This window comes from Ambystoma mexicanum, chromosome 2p (assembly GCF_040938575.1).
Source record: "Ambystoma mexicanum isolate Mex_15411 chromosome 2p, UKY_AmexF1_1, whole genome shotgun sequence".
Classification (NCBI taxonomy): Eukaryota; Metazoa; Chordata; class Amphibia; order Caudata; family Ambystomatidae; genus Ambystoma; species Ambystoma mexicanum.
The window spans coordinates 493834963-493854584 of NC_090923.1; the positions used below are offsets into that span (position 1 = coordinate 493834963).

Consider the following 19622-nt stretch of genomic DNA (forward strand, 5'->3'; position numbering starts at 1 on the left):
ACAATGTTGCTTGTTGCTGAACATCATGCAGCTGCTCAGGTGACTTTCCTTAATTGCCACTAGGGGGGAAGCATTCACAGCCATCAGATCAATGCTTTACCGGCTTGTCGACATAGCCATAGTGAAGTGGACTTTCCCACCTTCTAACCTGTCTAAGACATTTCTCACCACAAAAACTATTGCATCATACATTGCAGGTAGAACATTTCATGACAAGTATTCCTGCTGGGAATGTGGCATCAGACATCAATCAGCACTTGCCATCATCTCTCTAAAAACTGTGTTTGCCAAAAAAAAGGTATATGCTGAAGGGAAGGTCTACTACAGGTATTAGCATGCATTTAGCATTAAGCAATTATTCTTGTGGGTGGTTATGATGATATGATTGACTTCATTCAGATGAGTCACTAAGGCTGTGCTGGCACATATGCATTGCTCCCCTACTGTACTGTTGAGCTTTGGTGCTGCTGTTGCTACTGACAGACAGGCTAGTTTTCTGCAGGACTGACACACCTCCTAGTTCAGGATTCAACACGGGGGGCAGTGTTGGATCTTGAGGGTATGCTGTGTAGTATTTTGGACCCACTCTTGTGCATGCTCTGCCATCATATGACTGCTTTCCCACAGTAAACAGCTTTTCTGCACAGAATGCTGGGGGCAAGGTGCTGCAAGGTGCTGCTCTTGATCCTTTACAAAACAAATCCATACTGTCGATTTAAGCTGTGGTCTGGTAGAAGGTATTTACTGTTCAGCAGAGGCATAAGAAGAGAGGCCCTGCCACTCTGCAAGGCACAGAGGTACAAGAGGAGATAGTGGTTGTTATGATGCCTGGTAGGTGCTGTCATTGATTGACATACACCACTGCCGCATCAGGATCTCTTAAGTTTTGCAAGCAGAGTTCAGACAGTGCAAGTGCTTTGTGGTAATGTTTGTGCACTTTGAGCCTCTGTGTGGGTTGTAGTGTAGTAAGTGCCCATTTTGGTTCTGGTTCTACTCCAACTCTCCCTATTGGCCACTGCTGGGCTTGGGCTCTTTATCAGTGCTAGGGCCTGAGAAGAGGGGGTATTGCCAGCATCCTGGTCAACATTATCACCTTTATTATCATCACCACCATTGCCATCGATAATGTTATAGGCCAATGGAGTGGAAGGGGGAGGGGGCAGGTGCAGTGGGTTTTCTAAGCTGTGAAACATTCTGTTTCTATAAAATGGGACATTGGCTAGGCTTTGCTACTTTTGACCTACTTCTGAGAGCTGAACATACAAACCTCCCTCACTGAAATGCCCTCCTTTGTTACAGATTCATTGGCAGTTGCTTCAGCTGGCACCTTAACACTGCAGAGCTTGGAGGTGTACGCTGATTAAATGCAGCAAGGGAGCAAACTAGGTATTGCATTACTTCATATAACTAACTTGATAGAAGTAGTGGAAACATATTAAAAGATTGACTGAGTAGTAAAACTAAAACACAACACACAGGGTGGCTAGGCTATTTAATAAATAATGGGCATGTAGATCATCCAAGATCTGGATGCATGGGAAGATAAGTCTAGCACAACTGAAGACACATGTGGATGCGAGGAGGCTGATTCTTGGCCTACATGAACAACCCTGCAATCCTAGTAGGTGATTGGAATCTTACACTCAACACAATGCTTGACCACTGATGTAAACACTGATGTAAACAAAACATGACTTGGCACATACAAAATGAACAAATGAAACATTCATAGGTATGCTCAGGTAGACTTGCACAAATCTTTCTATGCAACAATTGGGGAATAAACTTCCAAAAAACAAAAAAATGTGAAAATTGAAAACAAATTGTTGTGTAAATGCTATTATTTAAAGCTCTTCCACACTACAAAATGTGGAACTTATTTGGATTTCTGTCTGCAAACTCTATGCACCATGCAGTGCTTTCAACATGGCCACCTGGCCACATCTCTATCTGAGGCTGTGTGTGCCTTCCTGGCTGCCTCTATGGTGCTCTGCCATTGGCTGGATACTTCTTCTTCCTGACCAACGAGAGACTGACAGGCTTCTTTAGCAGGTCCTCTCACCCAAGACCCACTTCTAAGGCCCCTGTCAGCTTCCCTGTCTGCTTTCCGGGATGCTAATACAGCTGTATGACCCTCCCTGGGGTTGCCAGCTCTTCAAACTATTAACCTGGACTAACAAGACTGTCCCACTTCTCCATCTATTGGTTAGTTTCCCTCCTTCTGCCTACCCTTTCTAATTTCACTTCGATGACCTTCACTCTACCTTCTTGTTTTTCAACTGGTCTCCCCTTCATGCTTCTCCTCTAAGCCCTCAACTATAATCCCACCTCATGTCTTTTACCAATTGGTGCCTTAGCTATTGCCTTGAATTTCAAATTTGGGTGTGTTTGGGAAAATCAAATTTGGGTGTGTTTGGGAAAGTCACATTTGGGCATGTTTGGGAAAGTCACATTTGGGGTTGTTTTGGGAAAGTCAAATTTGGGTGTGTTTGGGAAAGTCACATTTTGGGTTTTTGGGAAAGTCAAATTTGGAGGTGTTTGGGAAAGTCAAACTTGGGTGTGTTTGGGAAAGCCAAATTTGGGGGTGTTTAGGAAGGTCAGATTTGGGTTTGTTTTGGAAAGTCAAATTTGGGTGTGTTTGGGAAAGTCTAATTTGGGTGTGTATTTGTTCACTTCGGCCCTAAATTGTTGCCTGCTTGCCCAGTGACCGTTCCATACCTCTGATCTTGTATATTTCTCCTACTGCTTCCTCTCTCTACCTGCCCATGATCTGTTTCACCTATCTATTCCAACTTGTTATCTATCAACTTTCCTTCCCTTCTAATTAAGTCTGGTAAAAAAGAAATTCAAAAAGGATATCTTGGTTTCCAACCCTGGTCTGATTCTTATTCCAGTGCCTCTGCCGGGAAAACCCTCACTGACATCCTCTTTTCTGTTCCCTCACCAGAGCTCAGGACCCCTCATATATTCTCTATGCTCTGTCCTGTCTCCTCCTCTCCCATTAATGGTGGCACCCACTGAGAAGTACGTATGGATCTCTTTTACTCCTCCAGAGTCTTCATTAACATCTATCTAAATGGTACTGTCATGGTGCAAGGCCCTCAGGGTAGTCTCCTCCTCTTGTAAAGGTGGTTCCCTCACCTCATCAACTTCCTCTCATCTGCAGCTGTCCCCTACTCTCTTCCCCTGGCTACCTTGCCCTCCTCTGCTTCCTCCTTTGCCCCATCTCAAGCTCCTTCCACACCTCCGCAGGGTGTACCTCTGATCTGTATCCCTCCCCGGAAGGTCTTTCAGGCTGGCAACCTTCTCCATCTCGCCACATTCAATTCTCGCTAGGCTGATAAACAATCCTCTAACATCTTTTATCTCCTAGAAGAACTCGACCTTGATGTCCTCGGTCTCACCGAGACATGGTTCATGGCCAGCTCTACCACGAGTTTTGAGACTCTCCTCCGTGATGGCTACAAGATCCTCTCAGCCCCCATATCCAATCGACCTGGAGGGGGTGTAGCCCTTATCTTCCCTGAGTGGATCCCTGCCTCTCTCATTCCCACTCAAGCTTACTCCTCGTTTGAATGCCTAGTCTGCAGGCTCTCTCTCTCTCCTAGCCACTCTCTTACTTTTGCTACCATCTGAGTGGGATGACCTCTCCTCCTCCCTCTTGGCCTCAACCACTCAACTTCTCCTCTTTGATGACCTAAACATCCATCTTGATTCTACCTGTCCCTCATCTTCACTCTTTCGTGACCTCTGCGATTCACTCTCTCTCTCTATCCTTCCCTCCGGCCCGATGCACTTGGCTGGCCACACATTTGATGTCTTGATCTCATCCAGACTCCACCTCTCTACTCCTCTTACCACTCATCTCTCCTGGAGTGAACACTGCCTTCTCTCCTCTCATCTCTCCATCTCCTCCCCCAAGCCAAGTCCACTCCTAGATTGCCACCCACCTTCTCAGATATCCGGCCCATGAAGCATGTGTCAGTCGAGGCCTTTGCTGCAATCTTCTCTCCCTCCTTCACCCCAGGATGACTAACACCCTGACACAGCCCTCTCCCTTCTCTCCTCCTCTATTTCTGCTACTCTTGATACTCTTGCCCCTTTCATGAGGATCCGTTTGAAGTCCAAAGCCAGTGCAATTCTTGGTTTGACTCTTTGCCTCAAGCCCTGGGATCATAAGTCTCCAGCCTTGAAATCTCTTCATTGGCTCCCAGTGGATGCAAGGATTACATTTAAAACCCTTTGCATTTGTCCACAAGGCTTTCTGCGGCGTGGGTACAAAATACCTTCAACTATTACTCTGTAAATACCTTCCCTCTCGAGCCCTTCATTCCTCTACTCCCTCAGGGTTAGTCATTTTGCAAAGAAACGAGCTGGAGGTAGATCTCTGTCTTCGGCTGGTGCCTCCCTTTGGAACAGCCTCCCGGCCACCTTGAAACTTGAGGAAAAACATCTTCGGTTCCGGAAGCATCTCAAGACCTTCCTCTTTGCCTTTGCCCCCCTTCTCCCCTGTTGATCTGTTTCTTCTCTTGGCATCGTGCACCTGGCCACCCTCTGTTCATTCGGGCCCATGTACCTGCTCACCCTGCCACCCTCCTGCACTGCCTTCAGGCCACCATCTGCACTAGGGTTCTGTATATGTACCCATACAGCCCCCCCTCCCACTTTTCTTCTGAACTTATCAGATATAACTTTCTGACTAACTTTCACCTGCCACTTGCTGGCTGCACTACCATGGTTTATCACCCTTATTTATTTTGTATTCTATTTAATATTTATTTATGTTTTCTCTCCTATGCCTTGCACTTTCAACTCCCCCTTCCATGCACTTTTCCCTCGTTTTCCTTTTCCATGCACTTGTGCTTTCTTAAATGTCACTGGGCCTAGTAAAATCGATGTTTTTCAGTTTTTTCTCACTTGTTTCCCCTCCCTTTTTGCCTGGTCACGCTCTGAAACACTTGTATACGAGTGTGATATAAATAAAATATCATTTAATTTCATTACAATGTATCTACAGCACTTGTCCAATAACCATTTACGAAATTATATCCAATTCTATACATCTGGGTATGATAAATCTGAAACTTGGAGGGTGGAGAATAAATGACACCCTATAAAATGAGCTGTTATGAAGAAATGCACCCTATGATTATTGGATAGGTTATCTGGATATTGGTAGACATTGGTCAACATCTCTGACCAGCACTTAAGAGGTCAACAATTGGCACATTACTGCAGGATGCCTCACATTACTGTTAGAGTTCAAGCTGGGAAAAGACATCCCGAAATTCCTAAGGAAATAGTTACACTCCCCTTTCTGTTATCATTAGTCAAACACACTGAGACCAAATGTAAACAGAGCAATGTGCATTTCAAGGCAGATAAACTCATGTTTGTCCCTCTAAATCAAAGGCCTTATAAACAGGAAGGACTACAAATGTGTGGCAAACTGCATAGTGGTACATGTATGGATCTTAATTAAATTCATCATGGATAATTGACTGACTGGCTGCTAATGAGCACAGAGTGGCAATGGGTTTGCACCTGCAGCTACTGGATTGTTTTCTATAGCATAGAGGGTGGCCTGGTTTCATCTCAAAGGTATTCCTTAGACATTGGTGATGACATGAGTTTGAACCCTTTGCATACATATATTCAGCGTTGTAACTAGTGGACCAATGGTGGTGCCAATTATTTCTATGTATCCATAGGCAATCAGGAACATACTCTTTTGCAGATATTTCCGACATTTCATTATTTATTTGTTAGTTCCTTGCTTAAAAGTATTAATGTGATGTTAGTTATTTTGTTGTGCTGTTTTTTGCGTTAAACATGAATGGCTACAGTTCTTAGAAGCTGTTTTACTTGTGTGGACTATGGGCACCTAGTGTTGCATGTTTGTGAGGTACTATACCTAAAATGAGTTGGTGTTTTTAATGGTTGAAGTGGTGACCTTCATGCTAGACTACTGCATGAGCTTATACACTGCTGTAGGAGTGTGGGAGTATCATTATACAAATATCCAAGAGTCTAAAATCACCTTACATTTGATCTGTGGCCACAACCCCACATGCTTCCATCCCTGAAATCTTAAGTACTGAACATTCTTCGTCCAATCAGGTGCAAAACAATATAAGGGCACAATGCTACATTTTTGATGGCGCCACTATCTACAATACTCTTCTGACACACATGGGGGGGAGGACCCTTCTTTTCCGAAGGACTGATAGTGAAGATATCTCTTCAGATCATGTCAATCTTCCTCAAACATTTGCTGTTATGCTACGCTTTGTTAAGTACATTAAAGCACCTGTGTAGCTTCCTGATGCTTGCAAGTCAACACACATTATCTAGCCACGGTTAATTGGAGGGTGAGTGCTATGCAGAAGCAGCAATGGTTTTACTATGCATTGGTAGGGTATTACACAAACATAGGAAGTCCAATCACCTGCTTGTTTTTTCCTTATTTGGGGATTAAGAAGAGATAATGTAAAAGGGCTATAATCTCCTAAATGTATTCTGTGGAAATGCAGACCCTGATCTGTAAAAATCATATAGTATAGTGTTGAACTTTTAACTTTTGACTGGAAGGCACTGAAGGTAGCTTAGAGCTGCCCTGTTGTGTTCTGATCAATTTATTCGAAGCAGGAGGTGGCCCACATCATTCTGCAGCCCTTTATAATGAAGTGAACAGATCATTATGAATTCCCAGCAATTCGCTGTAGGCATAGTCTCTTTCCATACATTGCAGTGTTCCATTTCTTCCTAGCTAGGATTTCACTCAATAAAACAGCAAGTACATAGCCTAAGTGCTCACATCAAAGTGGACATGTTACTTGAAATGTACCTAAAAAGTTCAGGAATGCAAAGATTTTCTTTAGGAGTCTGATGGGGAACAAACTTTTTTCACCAGCGTGTTCACATGGGGTGCCAGTTTCAAATTGTAATGCATTTATATGCCAAGGTTCTTTATCAATGTAGACGGTTCAGACCAGCTACCAATATCAGATGTCAATAAACCAAGTGGCAGGCTTGACTACTACCACAATCCTGGACGTATTATGGTTCTTTTTTAAGCTATTTGCTTGAATCAATGGTTGACTCTTAAGATGCATTTTGAAAAGGGTTCTACCACACATGGATTAGCTGGATTCAGTTTAAAGATCAGTTGATTGCCTTCACCGACATTACACACTATGGCATACAACTATTATATGTGTTTGACCAGTGTATTCAAGCAGATTGTGAACAGGAGTGGCTTCAAAGCTGAACTCTGGGTGAATTAACAATCTGGTTTCCAGATAAACTGATTCAATATGCAATAAGGGATCCACCTGTAGTCACTCAGAAAGAAAACATCAGTTCAGATCCATCTCCTACAGCTGAGGTCATGGAGCATATTTAATAGGGTGGCATGATTTACAGTATACATATTGGCTGAAAGGTCCAATTTATAATAATGCTCTGACCCAGCCACCATCTGTCTCCTGTCTAACATCATTCAAGAAAGATGTAATGAGTGACCCTTTTCCATATATGGGTTTGATGCCAGCTTTCAAGGTCTAATAGATGTTGTATTCTGATCATTGTTGCAGCTGCTGCCCCACCACTCTGTCCATGAGTTTGGCTTGGAATGGGAAGGTGAATATTGGTTTGATGTTGGGGAGATATTGACTTTTTTTCAAGAGCGGGTCGGGGGTAACACAGAGCCAACTTCACCTGTGAACAATGATTAGCTGAGAATTGCACAAAATGTGCTTGCTATCGCAGAGCATACAAGCACTAGAATATCAACTATTTTGCACTCCTAGCATCTGTGTATGCCACAAGCAATTGGGTTAGCCTACAGTGATACGTGACCAGTGTAATGCCCTGCCTGGGTCACACCAGGCTCCCAGGCAAACCCAACTTCACAGCCCAAGTTTTTTCAGCATTTACATATTTGGACGGAGTAATATTATGCTTTCTTCTGTTGGACAACATAATGTGTACTTCTAGGTGGCAGTAAAATGCCACAGAGGGGTCAAAACAATTGGGACTGATAAATGTTACCTACAATTAGAAAGCTACTTTCAGACTACTTCTTCTTCTGCAGTACCATCCCTTTTTTCACACTGCATATAGTAGTAATTTGCTTGGCACAGTCAAAAATATAATGACATTATTTGGAGAGGAACACTGAAATTAACGATGGAGCGTCCATCTTATAACCAGCTGCCATACGTTGCAACCTCCCTTCAGCTTTGCCATGTAAACATCCTGAAGCAGTTTGAGGCTGTATTTGTCATGTAAGCATGTTCACACATACACATTCACACATACAGATAACCTATTATATGAATGCAAAACATGATTACTTGATCGGCTGTAAATCATAGATGTTATGGTTTCTTGAACTGAATAAGAGGCTACATGCCCTTGGAGCTGCCAGGCATCACATCAATGTTGAGGTGATTAATGTGATCCTTGAACTCATGGAAACCATCTATACTAGGTCAGTTGCCTCTCAGGAATCGCCTGTCCGTATTGCTTTCCAAAGTTAGATGTGGTTGAATGAAAATCAATTTTTCTCATTCGACATTAAATAAACCTTGCCTCTGGCTTTTCAAGCATGGTAGGATATCTGTAGGGCATGAACCTTACTGACAAACCAAATGAAATGCTTTGACATTTAGCAAATCAGTGCAGTGCATAGGTACGTAAAAGCCAGCTACATTCCATTGATTTTTGGGTACGAAAGAACTGGCCAGGCTGCTAGACATAATTAGTTCAGAATTCAGGTTCTAAGACCACAGGACTTCATGAATGAGCAAATGTATATGCCTCTTGTTGAATTCCTTTTCTCCTCTCGGAGCATTCAGATTAATGTGCTTCATTAGCTGTGGAAGAAAGTAAGGTTGCTTCCATAATTACGGATTACTCAATAAAAGTCACAAAACAGCAATTAGCGTCTTCTTCAGAACTTGGCTTTGGAACTCTCAGAAGCTGATGGACATAGGGAGGTTAAGCATAGCTTACATGTGTTGATAACTGGTGTGTTGGAAAACTCCAAGTTTTACCCATTCAAGTAGCATTACAATGTTACAAACGGTGATGGGGTCTCTATGGGTGAAGGTTCAACTTTCAGACCATTGATCGTGGTTGCAAATGCAAACCACAGCACGAGAGAGTGAAATATTTAGGATGGGGTGGAAAAGAAGTGATGACACATGGGGACATTACTTAAGCAATGTCCCCTGGGGGGCAGACAGAGGGGGCTTCACATCTCCACAAGGGCCAAGTTCCCAAGTGACAGATCGAAGGCCATAATGTGGACCCAGTGCATGTAATAGGTATTACAACCTTGCACTAAGGTGGTTATGGGCAATGCTGCATGGGCATCCCATAAGTGAGGCAGGGTAACTGCTGTTACCATCGGCATCTGGGAGAGGGGCAGCCTCAACCTCCCCGCGCCTGCTCCTCTCCTTCCCCCAGCTACAGAGACACGCAGTCTCGGCAGCACAAAAGCCACGGAAGGGTAATGTGCGAACAGTCATTTCACCCTTCCTCCAAACAGCAAGGTGCTAAGCACCATAAGGAAAACAACCATCAGGCAGGGCCCAGGTTCAAAGATCTGCCCCCACCAGGGGGTCAGTCAGTCGGCTATCTGGCCGGGGGCTGGGACAACAGCAGCCTCCACCACATACACAACAAAGACCCAGGGCCTCCCTGGGTCCTATAAATGAGAGCAGCATGCTCAGAGTAACCACAATCTATTTGTGGACCCTGAACAGGGACCCACGCAAACAGGAGGTTCACTGTTTACTCAGTGTCTTCCAAATCTTCTTGCTTCTTTACCACAGAACCCACCCACCCTTCAAAAAGGGGAGTAGAACAAAAAGAAGTACAAGGCACTGTATGGTGCCCACAACAAGTCGTGGGACACAAGAAGGTGGCACGGGTCCGAGGGGGTAACCTCAGGACCCGGTGCCCAAAAGTATGATACCATCATGATATGTGATATTGTTATTGTCATAACCCATATCTGTACAATAAAATCCTACGGCCTTTTATTGCCAACACTTGAAACAAGTTGTGGGCCTATCATTGTGGGTGAGGGTTTGGGGTTCGGCCATTACTAATGCATGCATATGGGTTCAGCAGTTATAGCTCTGAACACCCCTGTATGTGGCCAGGGAGCCATTTTTGTTGAAGTTGGGTAATGGCATGGCACCCATTGCACATATTTATTTTAAAAAAAAAGCTACAAAGAAGATGGCTGGAAGTATACATTAATCCATTTCAATGTTGGGAAGTGGTGATGGAGAGAAGTTGGTGGGTTTTGCGGCAGCAGACTGTGAGACAGTGGGAAATTCTGGGCCAAGTTGGAACATGTAGGTCTGGCAAAGGAGGGCAGGTGGCAAAAGAAAGATAGTGGGACTGCAAACATCTTTATCTAAGAGGTGGAACTGTGGGCTTATACCATGAGCTGAGGCCTGATTTCGACGTGCAAGGACATGGACAAATGATAAATGTTAAATGTTAAAGGTATTTATATAGCGCACCGTCACCAACGGAATTGGCCTTCAGGGGTTTAGGCGGATCTGTAAACAAGAAGGCAGGTAGGTTAGGTCAGCCAGGTGAAGAGGGAGTAGGAGAGTGAGAGAGGGGGTGTGCTGTCCCTGCATATCTTGTTCTATTTAACTAGCATTCCTATGGGTAGGTTTAGTTGCTGCTTTCCTCTCTTGACTATCTAACTTTATGGGTGTTGGCGTGGCATATTCCATGGCTGTATTATATTGAACTTTTTAGTTTGATGCAATAGGTTGTGTCTAGCCCCCCGTATCGTCTTGGTCTATTTGATGGAGGTCTATGGGGGCGTTGATGTAATTCGGGTGCAAGGGTGCTATTGGTGAGTTGTCCTTTTCCTTCCATCTTGGCCTGATTTTGTAATCATTTTTTTGTGTCATCCTATCATAGCTATCTCTCAGTATGTAGATTGGTATGTTGTAGCATATCTTCCTTGGATTATGTTTGTAGTTGGTTGCTTGGTTGGATCTCGGATCGGTATCTTCACTCATCATTGTTTCAGCTATGTGTGTGTCTCTGTGGGCAGTCTTCTGGTTACTCAGCGAAGAGCAAGGATTTGAGTAGTTTCCTGAATAGTAGGTGGTTTCTTGTGTTAAGTATGTTTTTTGGGAAGTCGTTCCAGGTTTTCAGTGCTTTGGTGAGAGAAAGTAGATCCTCTGAGTTTTCTTTTGTTGTAGGGTTTGGTTCTACGTGGATGTCGTTGCTTGATCTGAGCGTTCTTGTTAGTTGATGTAGGCGTAAATTGCCTCTCAGGAACTCCTCGCCTTGGTTGTGGAAGCATAAGGCACTCATATGAATTTCATAAACTGAATTTGGATTAAAAGATCACAGTGAGAATGAAGGCTTTCTAAGATATGTTGACTGATGAATGGGTTAACTGAGATTTCAAGAGCACCAATACAAGCAGATGGGATGGGATAGGACAGGTGAAGATACACTGCTTGGGGTAGATGTGTGGCTGATGGACAATCAAGACTTTGAGAACAGGTGACACATGATAGCTTGAAATGTTGGGCGCACCTGCATCTTGTATGTTTGTATACATTTAGGCGTTTCTATAATATGAACCTAGCTGAGAAGCAATTAAAACTCTACAACAGAGGATGGAAATACCTTGATGGGTTTAGTGAGAGGTAGATGGCGATGCTTGAGCCTGGACCTTATTCATGAGCAGGCTTTAGTAACATATGTGCCAAGATGCTGGGAGTCATATCTAAACTTCTACAGATGGTTTATGGTTGATTGTTTCAAATAAATTGCCCTTGATATCCCAGCATGCTAATTGATGATAGTTAAGAAGTCAGGACTAGCTGAGCGTGCCACACATGCTTTGTTATAGACTCAAAAGAAGCAGAGTGAAATGTAGTGAGCCGTGCCGGATTATCCATTAGGCCAACTAGGCCCCACTCCATTAGGGGCCCAAAAACAATTGATCAAAATAAAGTGGTGCAGAACATTAAACACGTATTAGGAGATCATTTGCGAGGTGGGGGGTGACTTTTCAGCTGCCTTGGGACCTCCACAGGGTTTAATGCTGCACTGGTAGTGAGGGAGAACAGAATACTTCAGAAGGGCGGCAGGATATTTAAGGAGCTGCCTTGTCCAGGACACTTTATGGTCAGGCATTGTTTGAAAAGCAGGATTTCTTGTATTTTCTGTTCATACAGGAGGGGGAGGGCGTGTCTTGTGTGTGGGTATGCTTGTCCACATATTACGGCATAGAAGGAAAATGCTTAATTTCATGTTTCTGATATTTGAGATTCCTTCTTTCCGATTTGGAGATGGCTTGCCTCTTGATGCTGTACTGGTCTCCCATTATGGTGAGATTGCAAAATAGGATTTTCTGCAAAGTCCAATGGACCTTTGGTGGTCAGTAGCATGTAGTTTTCTCCGGAAGCTTTGAAGATGAAACAGGCATGAAGCAAAACAAATTAATGTGATGTTATCAAATCTCTTTGGTCCTCTGGTGAGCAATGATCCAGGGACTGGAATGGCTTTCACTGAGGCAGTTCAGGAGAAGAAATACATTAATTGAAGCTGTTGCAGCTATCCACATCAGGATATGACAATGCTTGAACAATGGTTTTGAAGTTTGTTGTGCATATATATGGTTTGACTTTGCAAAGTACGATGAGTTTGCACCAGGCTGTTTGTGATTTCTCAGTGATGTGTGTCTTGAGGGAGAGGAACCTGTATGTAATACATTGGAAGGAATTAACTTGTCAGCTCCCTTACTGCATGAAACTGTCTAAATTCTTGTCTGTTGACCAAGTCTGGACTAGAGTTTTCTTGGAGAAGACCCCTGGTAGGAACAAATCAATTTAAGTGAGGTTTGCTTTTAGGTCAGTGTATGATGTTCAAGTCTGGAGGAGGGAAGGACAGTATTTTATTTGATGTAAGTAATTCATTAAATTAATTCCACGGTATAGTAACATATCATCAGCATATTGATGGATTTTGAAGTTATGATCAGTTAGACGTTCCCTCAGTTGCTTTGTATAGAGATGAATGAATATCAGTGCGGGGATAGATATTTGCGGGACACTGTGATTGACAGGGTGGTACTGTGACCTCTTGGAGCACATTTTTACACATGAGTTTCTATTGGTGTTGTTTGCAGTGAACTAGTATAGGACAAATTCATTGACAACAATGCAGGGAGCAAAGATGTTGTTCATTGCCATGTGCAAGACTGTGCTGAAGGTGGCAGAGAGGTGGTTGAGCAGCACTATGAAAAAAAGGTCTTCTTTGTCCTTTATGCGAAGCATGTTAACAATCACTCGGATGGCGGCAGTTTCAGTCATCTAGCATGGTCGGAAGCCATTTTTGGTAATGCCTGAGATGTTCCTTTTTTGCAAACGAGAGGTGATATTGTTCTTATAAATTGTGTGTTTTAATCATGGACAATGAAGGTACATAACACAGAATTAATTTCATTAGCCCCACTCTATATTAACCTATTTCAAATATCTGCAAGTTTTGACATTCAAAACTGTTTCCAGAATTTACATAATCTTAAAATCAGTGCCAGATGCCTACCCAGCGCTATTCAAAATAACCTATTTAATACCAGTTTAGGTGGAATGCAGTCACACGTTATAATGGATGTTTGTATTAATGTCATTTACTTGAAATTATGCATCACCATAGAAAGCAAACATAATATAGCAACAACAAATCTACCTGAAAATATCCCTGCCACCAGCCCTACTGATAAGGAGTGTATCAGCAACTTTCACTCCCTAAAAATAGGCAACACCCCCCCACAAAAAAAATACGGAGTAAAAATACACCTAACAAAAATAGGAAACAGATCTTGTGCCCCTTCTTTCACCCACACAACTCCATGGATATGTTTGGACTGGTAATGCACATATTACCAGAGGAAATACCTATTGTTATAACAGCCTGATCAGAAGAAGTACACCTGTACATTTGAATTGGCAATAATAACTGGGTGCATATAAATGATTACAAAAACATATCCATTTTGCAGTTAAAACATATTTTGCCCACTTACAAAATACTCTCATAGGGAATTCGAATTACATTTGTACTCCCCAATAAATCATTTTACTCCCAACTTCAACAAATTGGGAGTAAAATAATCCCACTTCCAAATCTAGAGCACTGCCTGCCACATAATAGTAAAACTGAACCATCAGAAGATATCCCAGATAAGAAATGTTTGATTGGCCACTTTTATTGTTATACGTTAATTATACTTAAAACATAATTTGGACTATTGCTTGAAATGTCATAACATTTCAGTTAAAAACTAAATGTGCTGAATAATCATGTTTAATGAATCCTCAGACTGTTCATGCATTTCATATTATTAACCACAATCTTACTATCATTAAGTAATACAGTCCGCATTTATGCAGCTCAATTATGTGTGTCATTTCTTTAATGTCACCACAATGGTGACACAAGAAAAAGCACATATCCACAGCTGGTAACAACCCAACAGATTGTAGAAAGTCAAAGCAAAGGTCATATATCTAAAGGAAAACACAGAGAATAATGTGAACTAGATGTATGTGTGTCTGAAGTTCTTATGCCACCTGTGAAGTTCTTCACTGTATGGCGAATGCAATTTCCAGAGCAAAATTCATGCTGTTGAGCTATTTTTCATGACTGCAATGCATTGTTCAGTGGCTGCGGAATGCAGGTGATTTTCTTAGGATGGCTACTAGGTGGGAATGTAGCATGTGCAGCTTAGACTATTCAACTCCCACATTTCAGGTAGAAGCGTTGCTTTAAAACCATTTAAATCCACCATAACATTGATGGTGTTTGCTAGACATGCTCCAATGCTCCAAATGCAATAATGTCAGACTATACTACACTGAGGATCCCTAGAGAGGGTGAAACACGTATGCAGTTGCCTGCATCCTACAGAGCTGCATGTTCTTTTGGTTAATAAAGCTATGAAGATAATAGTGTTGACCTTTAAGAGAAACTGCACAACGACACATGGATAAAAGAAGTCAGAACCTCTCTTTAAACACTGAATGCAATGGATATAGAAAAAGTATATTCATGAATAGTCATAACTAAAGTAGATGCTTACCAAAGATAATTTAATATATACAATGAATGCTAAGAAAAGTAGAAGAACACATGTGTTTGAAAAAAAAGAATAACACTATAAACCTACTGAAAAATAAGTACACATTTGAATGGCACAAGTGGCCTGCAGAAAAGAAGGAGTGAACATAACTCCACTGTCTCTGCACAACGACACAAGGATAAAAGAAGTCAGAACATCTCTTTAAACACTGAATGCAATGGATATAGAAAAAGTATATTCATGAATAGTCATAACTAAAGTAGATGCTTACCAAAGATAATTTAATATATACAATGAATGGTAAGAAAAGTAGAAGAACACATGTGTTTGAAAAAAAAGAATAACACTACAAACCTACTGAAAAATAAGCACACATTTGAATGGCACAAGTGGCCTGCAGAAAAGATAGGAGTGAACATAACTCCACTGTCTCAGAGTCAAGCTGTTGAATTGTGGGAAAGTGTCCAGCACGGAGGGTAAAGGGACAACCCCAAAATGAAGGAAACCAAGGTGAAACACAAAAAGGCACAAAAGAGAATTAAAAAAAAACGATTAAATTGCTCATAGGGTCACATTAGTGTGTTGACCCTGCACAGAACTATGTGTTAATTTGTACAAGTTTTCCTTTTAACAGCCATGTGAAAGGATACAGGGTCCAATGTAGGCCAGTATCCCAGGATGTGTTCCTTTGTTTTGTGACTGAAAGCAAATGGTTTTAATCCAAGAATTTGAGAATGCCAACTCGAGTTTCGGCTGCAATAGGCCAGGTTAGTTCAAAGTGCCAGCCTTCAACAGGGTGAAAGGCATATAAGAACAAACAATATGGCAGGTGGAGTTATAAAGTCTTATTCCTAAATTAAAAAAAATGGTTGCTTGTTTGGAAGAAGATGATTGCACCAGGTACAAAAAGGGATGTAAAGGATCCTCCTGAGTCCAATGCAATGTGGGTGTCCATGCACAGTCTGTGCATGCCATCATATGATCTAGACGCTGCATTGCTGATTGGCTGAAGTGCAGAAATTGCCAGCTTCAGGTTGATGGCAAACGCAGTATAAGTGCATGGATCTGCCATGTAATTGCACAAGTCCACCAGGACCAGCTGGTCTCGATCTGGACAGCATGCTGCAGAGACTCCCAAGAGTTCCTGCCGAGATTTCCCAAGAGATTTTCTAGCATTAAAAACATGATCAGATAAGCAACAATAACCTGAGTCTCCACCATGTACTGCTCATTGAACACTTGATATCAAAGATGACTTCAATGAACGTCACTTATTAAAAAGCACTATTTCTATAGCCATTACATAGCCATAATCACCATTTGCCAAAGTTATTTTTCACTCAAGTTCCATAGCTTTTAAAGCAGAGCGTAGCCATAATGTCCATTTAATGATGCATACCTTTTATCAGAGGTTCAGACAATATATATGTCAATGCTGTTGAAATATCTGAAACATAATGATTTGCAGTAGATCATTTAAAAATAGACATTTGTTACCAAACTCAACCATGTATCTTTCCCCATTTCATGCATGGTTTAGGGCCACTATTCTGCGGATAATAGTTGTTTTCATTAATTAGCTGAGGACACATGAAAATGTGAATTGATCAATTTTACCAATATGATACAGTGTCACCATTTTACTGAGCATTTCTCAGTTTCCAAATAAATATGCAGCTGGAAAAATGTACACAACTGCACCAGTTTCACAGAACTGTGAAAAAGCACCATGCGCAATGAACAGATGTCTACATGCGACTTAATGGTGAAAGGACAGTGCACTTACAGACCCACACAATCTTTAAAGGCCAATGCATGAGCAATGTAAATGAGGACTACATAATAAAGGAACCTAATTCACACACTAAACAATGAACCTGGCATAAGGGACAGATTTCACTTTTTCCAACCCCGTCCTCCTCCCCAAAGATTAAGACAGGAACAATGTTTGCACATACTGTTGTAATATCATTCCACCACATGTTATGATTGTGCAAATTGCATCTGTGATTCTGTGTAAATCACATTGCATGCATAATTTGCTGGTGGCCAGAGCCACAATTTGCCCTCTGAACACTTTTCACCTGATCATTGGCATTGTTGGCACGCGGACCATCATGGACACGTCTGCAATAGGTAGGATGTAAGGATTTAAATGCTAGATGTACACTTCATAGCACTCGTTGTAGTTCGCATAAGGAACACGCAAGTAATACACACACTTGACAGTTCCTGTCCAGTTTAGGCTGAATGCGTGTGTTGCAGGAACCCCAAAGATTCATGTTTTTCAGTCCCTGCAGGGTTGGGCATGTTTACTTGACCAAACTGCGCAATACATATCCTGCAAGCAGCATTGAAATTTGGGAGGACTCAATATTAAGTTTTCGAAAGACCCGCAGCTTGTGTTGAATTTTTTATTAGATTTTATCTCGTTAATTTCTTTTGCCCATAAAATATGCAGCATGGTGTATTGCCTCTATGGAGTAGCGAGATTGCCTTCATTAGACAGTAGCCGGTGGAGCGTTAGCCTCTTTTGTGCATATTCATCCAATTATCAGTGTGTACATGTATTGAAATAAGTTCACATTAATAATACCTCTGGGGCATTAATGTGCAAAAAACCTACATCTCATTACTTTGCCTGCCCTTTTATTTTTATTTCCAATGTGGTGTTTTGTCTCCGTGATGGTTGTTTATCGTCTGTTTTTGTTGTCTATCATACTTTTTCAACATGTAGGAAAAATGCAGGATGGGAATCTGGAGAACAGCCAGAACAAAGGTAACTTTCTTCTACTCACTCTTTCACTAGTTCCCTAGAGATTGCGTGTAACTGTGAAATTCCCTTATTTCTGTATTCAATAGGACACAGTAATGAAATGTTCTTAGAGTAGTCTTATAACAGATAATGTCACCTTGTTGTGGAAGTTACATTGGAATAAAATACTGTTTCAAAAAGAGCCTAGCGTGTTTAGGAAGCAATCTGTGTCCATGAGGAGAATTCCAAATTACTTTCCGCTATGGCATCTACCGAACACTGTGACAGAATGTTCCAGTAGTTTATTGGTTCCTCGTGCTGCCCATTCATTTTTTCATTATTAGTATATAAGTTCGATTTTTTTGTCAGGCAAAGGTAGTGCATTGTGAGCCCAAACAGCTACTTGTTTCAACTTAGGCATGGCCCCAAAGAGACCTTTAGTAACTGGTCAACTACCTTGTGTGTTTGATCTTCACCATCATGCTCTGTTCACCAACATCACATAAACACAAACAAAGAAACAAAACGTGTCCGCATGCTCTTTTCAATTTTTTTCCATCATAACACAAGAACATGTTTAGGCACCACTGATAACTTGTTTCTCAATGACACAGAAAAAAAATAACAGTAAAAAACTCTGTGGGCAAACCACGGAATTGGGTTTGGTATTAGAGCAGAGTCATTTTTTGTTGCTTGAGTGATTGTCAGTACAATGAACCCTTAAGGGAAAATGTGAGAAAAGAGATAATCAGCCGTTCTTTCCCTATCTAATAACCAACTTCTACTGTTTAAGCACAACTTCTTGACAAGAGTATTGTTTAAGGTATGTTAATGCCTGGACAAAGCTCAGTAGATACATGCTAGTCTAGGTTTGTGCTCACAATGTACTGTTCAGAACTCTCTAACATCCCACCCTAAATTCCTTTTCGGTGACCCCTGGCCAACAAGGGCCACAGATGTGACCATTTTGCGCCCAGACTGTCCTGTATTTCGTCTATGTGCAATGTGCTAGGGTCGCTCTTGGCACATGCCTCAAATTACCTGCACAGCCCGCAGAATAACTCACAACAATACATACATGTCGCTGGGAAATCAATGTGCGTTGAGCATTCCACGAGAGGCAGCGCTACAATAGGAAATGGAGGCAATGAAACATAATCTAAAGTCGGACAAAGCATTGCGTTAGTTGACTAATTTGACCGCTCATGTGGACCATCTAGCACATGATGTTACAGAAGGCTTTAGAAATTAAATTGGTTACCCCTTAAAGAAAATGCTTAGCGGCAGTTAAACATCTTCTATTTTTTGTTTCTTTAAAACTGTGCTGGTATAAGACAGTCCATTCATCAAATCAGAAGGCCTACCCACCAGCAGCTGGAAACAGAAAAGTTGTAGACTTAAATAGGTTGCTGCTGAGCCCACTATATGATGCCCAAACAGATACGAGCAAGCCATCTGCACAGTCTGACCGGCTGACAAAGAGATTTCCTCCATTCACTTAACTCTCAGGTCAAGCTGAGAAGATGGGCCAACCTCCCCTCTTGGGTGCAGAGGTATGACGTTTCGTTTCCAGTTGTCTAGTTGTCCAGCAGAACTAACTAAACCCGAAGAGAAAAAGGCATGGCTGGAAAAGATGGACTCATCTCTTCTTAGCAAAAGTGAATTCCTTGGGGAGATTTGCCTTGTCAGTTTGTGTAGCTTATCTGTCCCTTTAGAGAATAA

The 19622-nt window shown here is 41.9% G+C and overlaps 1 protein-coding gene across 17 annotated transcripts in view; it reads left to right on the top strand.

The window, feature by feature from the left end:
• The window catches only part of ATP2B2 (ATPase plasma membrane Ca2+ transporting 2), a 2164916-nt gene that overhangs the window by 1408921 nt on the left and 736373 nt on the right, over window positions 1–19622 (top strand). For 14 of the 17 annotated variants that reach the window (XM_069643898.1, XM_069643899.1, XM_069643906.1 and 11 more), the window contains one exon: window positions 17883–17924. The exons of the other annotated variants lie outside the window; for them this stretch is intronic. In XM_069643898.1, coding sequence (XP_069499999.1) covers window positions 17883–17924 — 42 coding nt within the window. The remainder of the gene's footprint in view (window positions 1–17882; window positions 17925–19622) is intronic. 17 annotated transcript variants of the gene reach the window in all.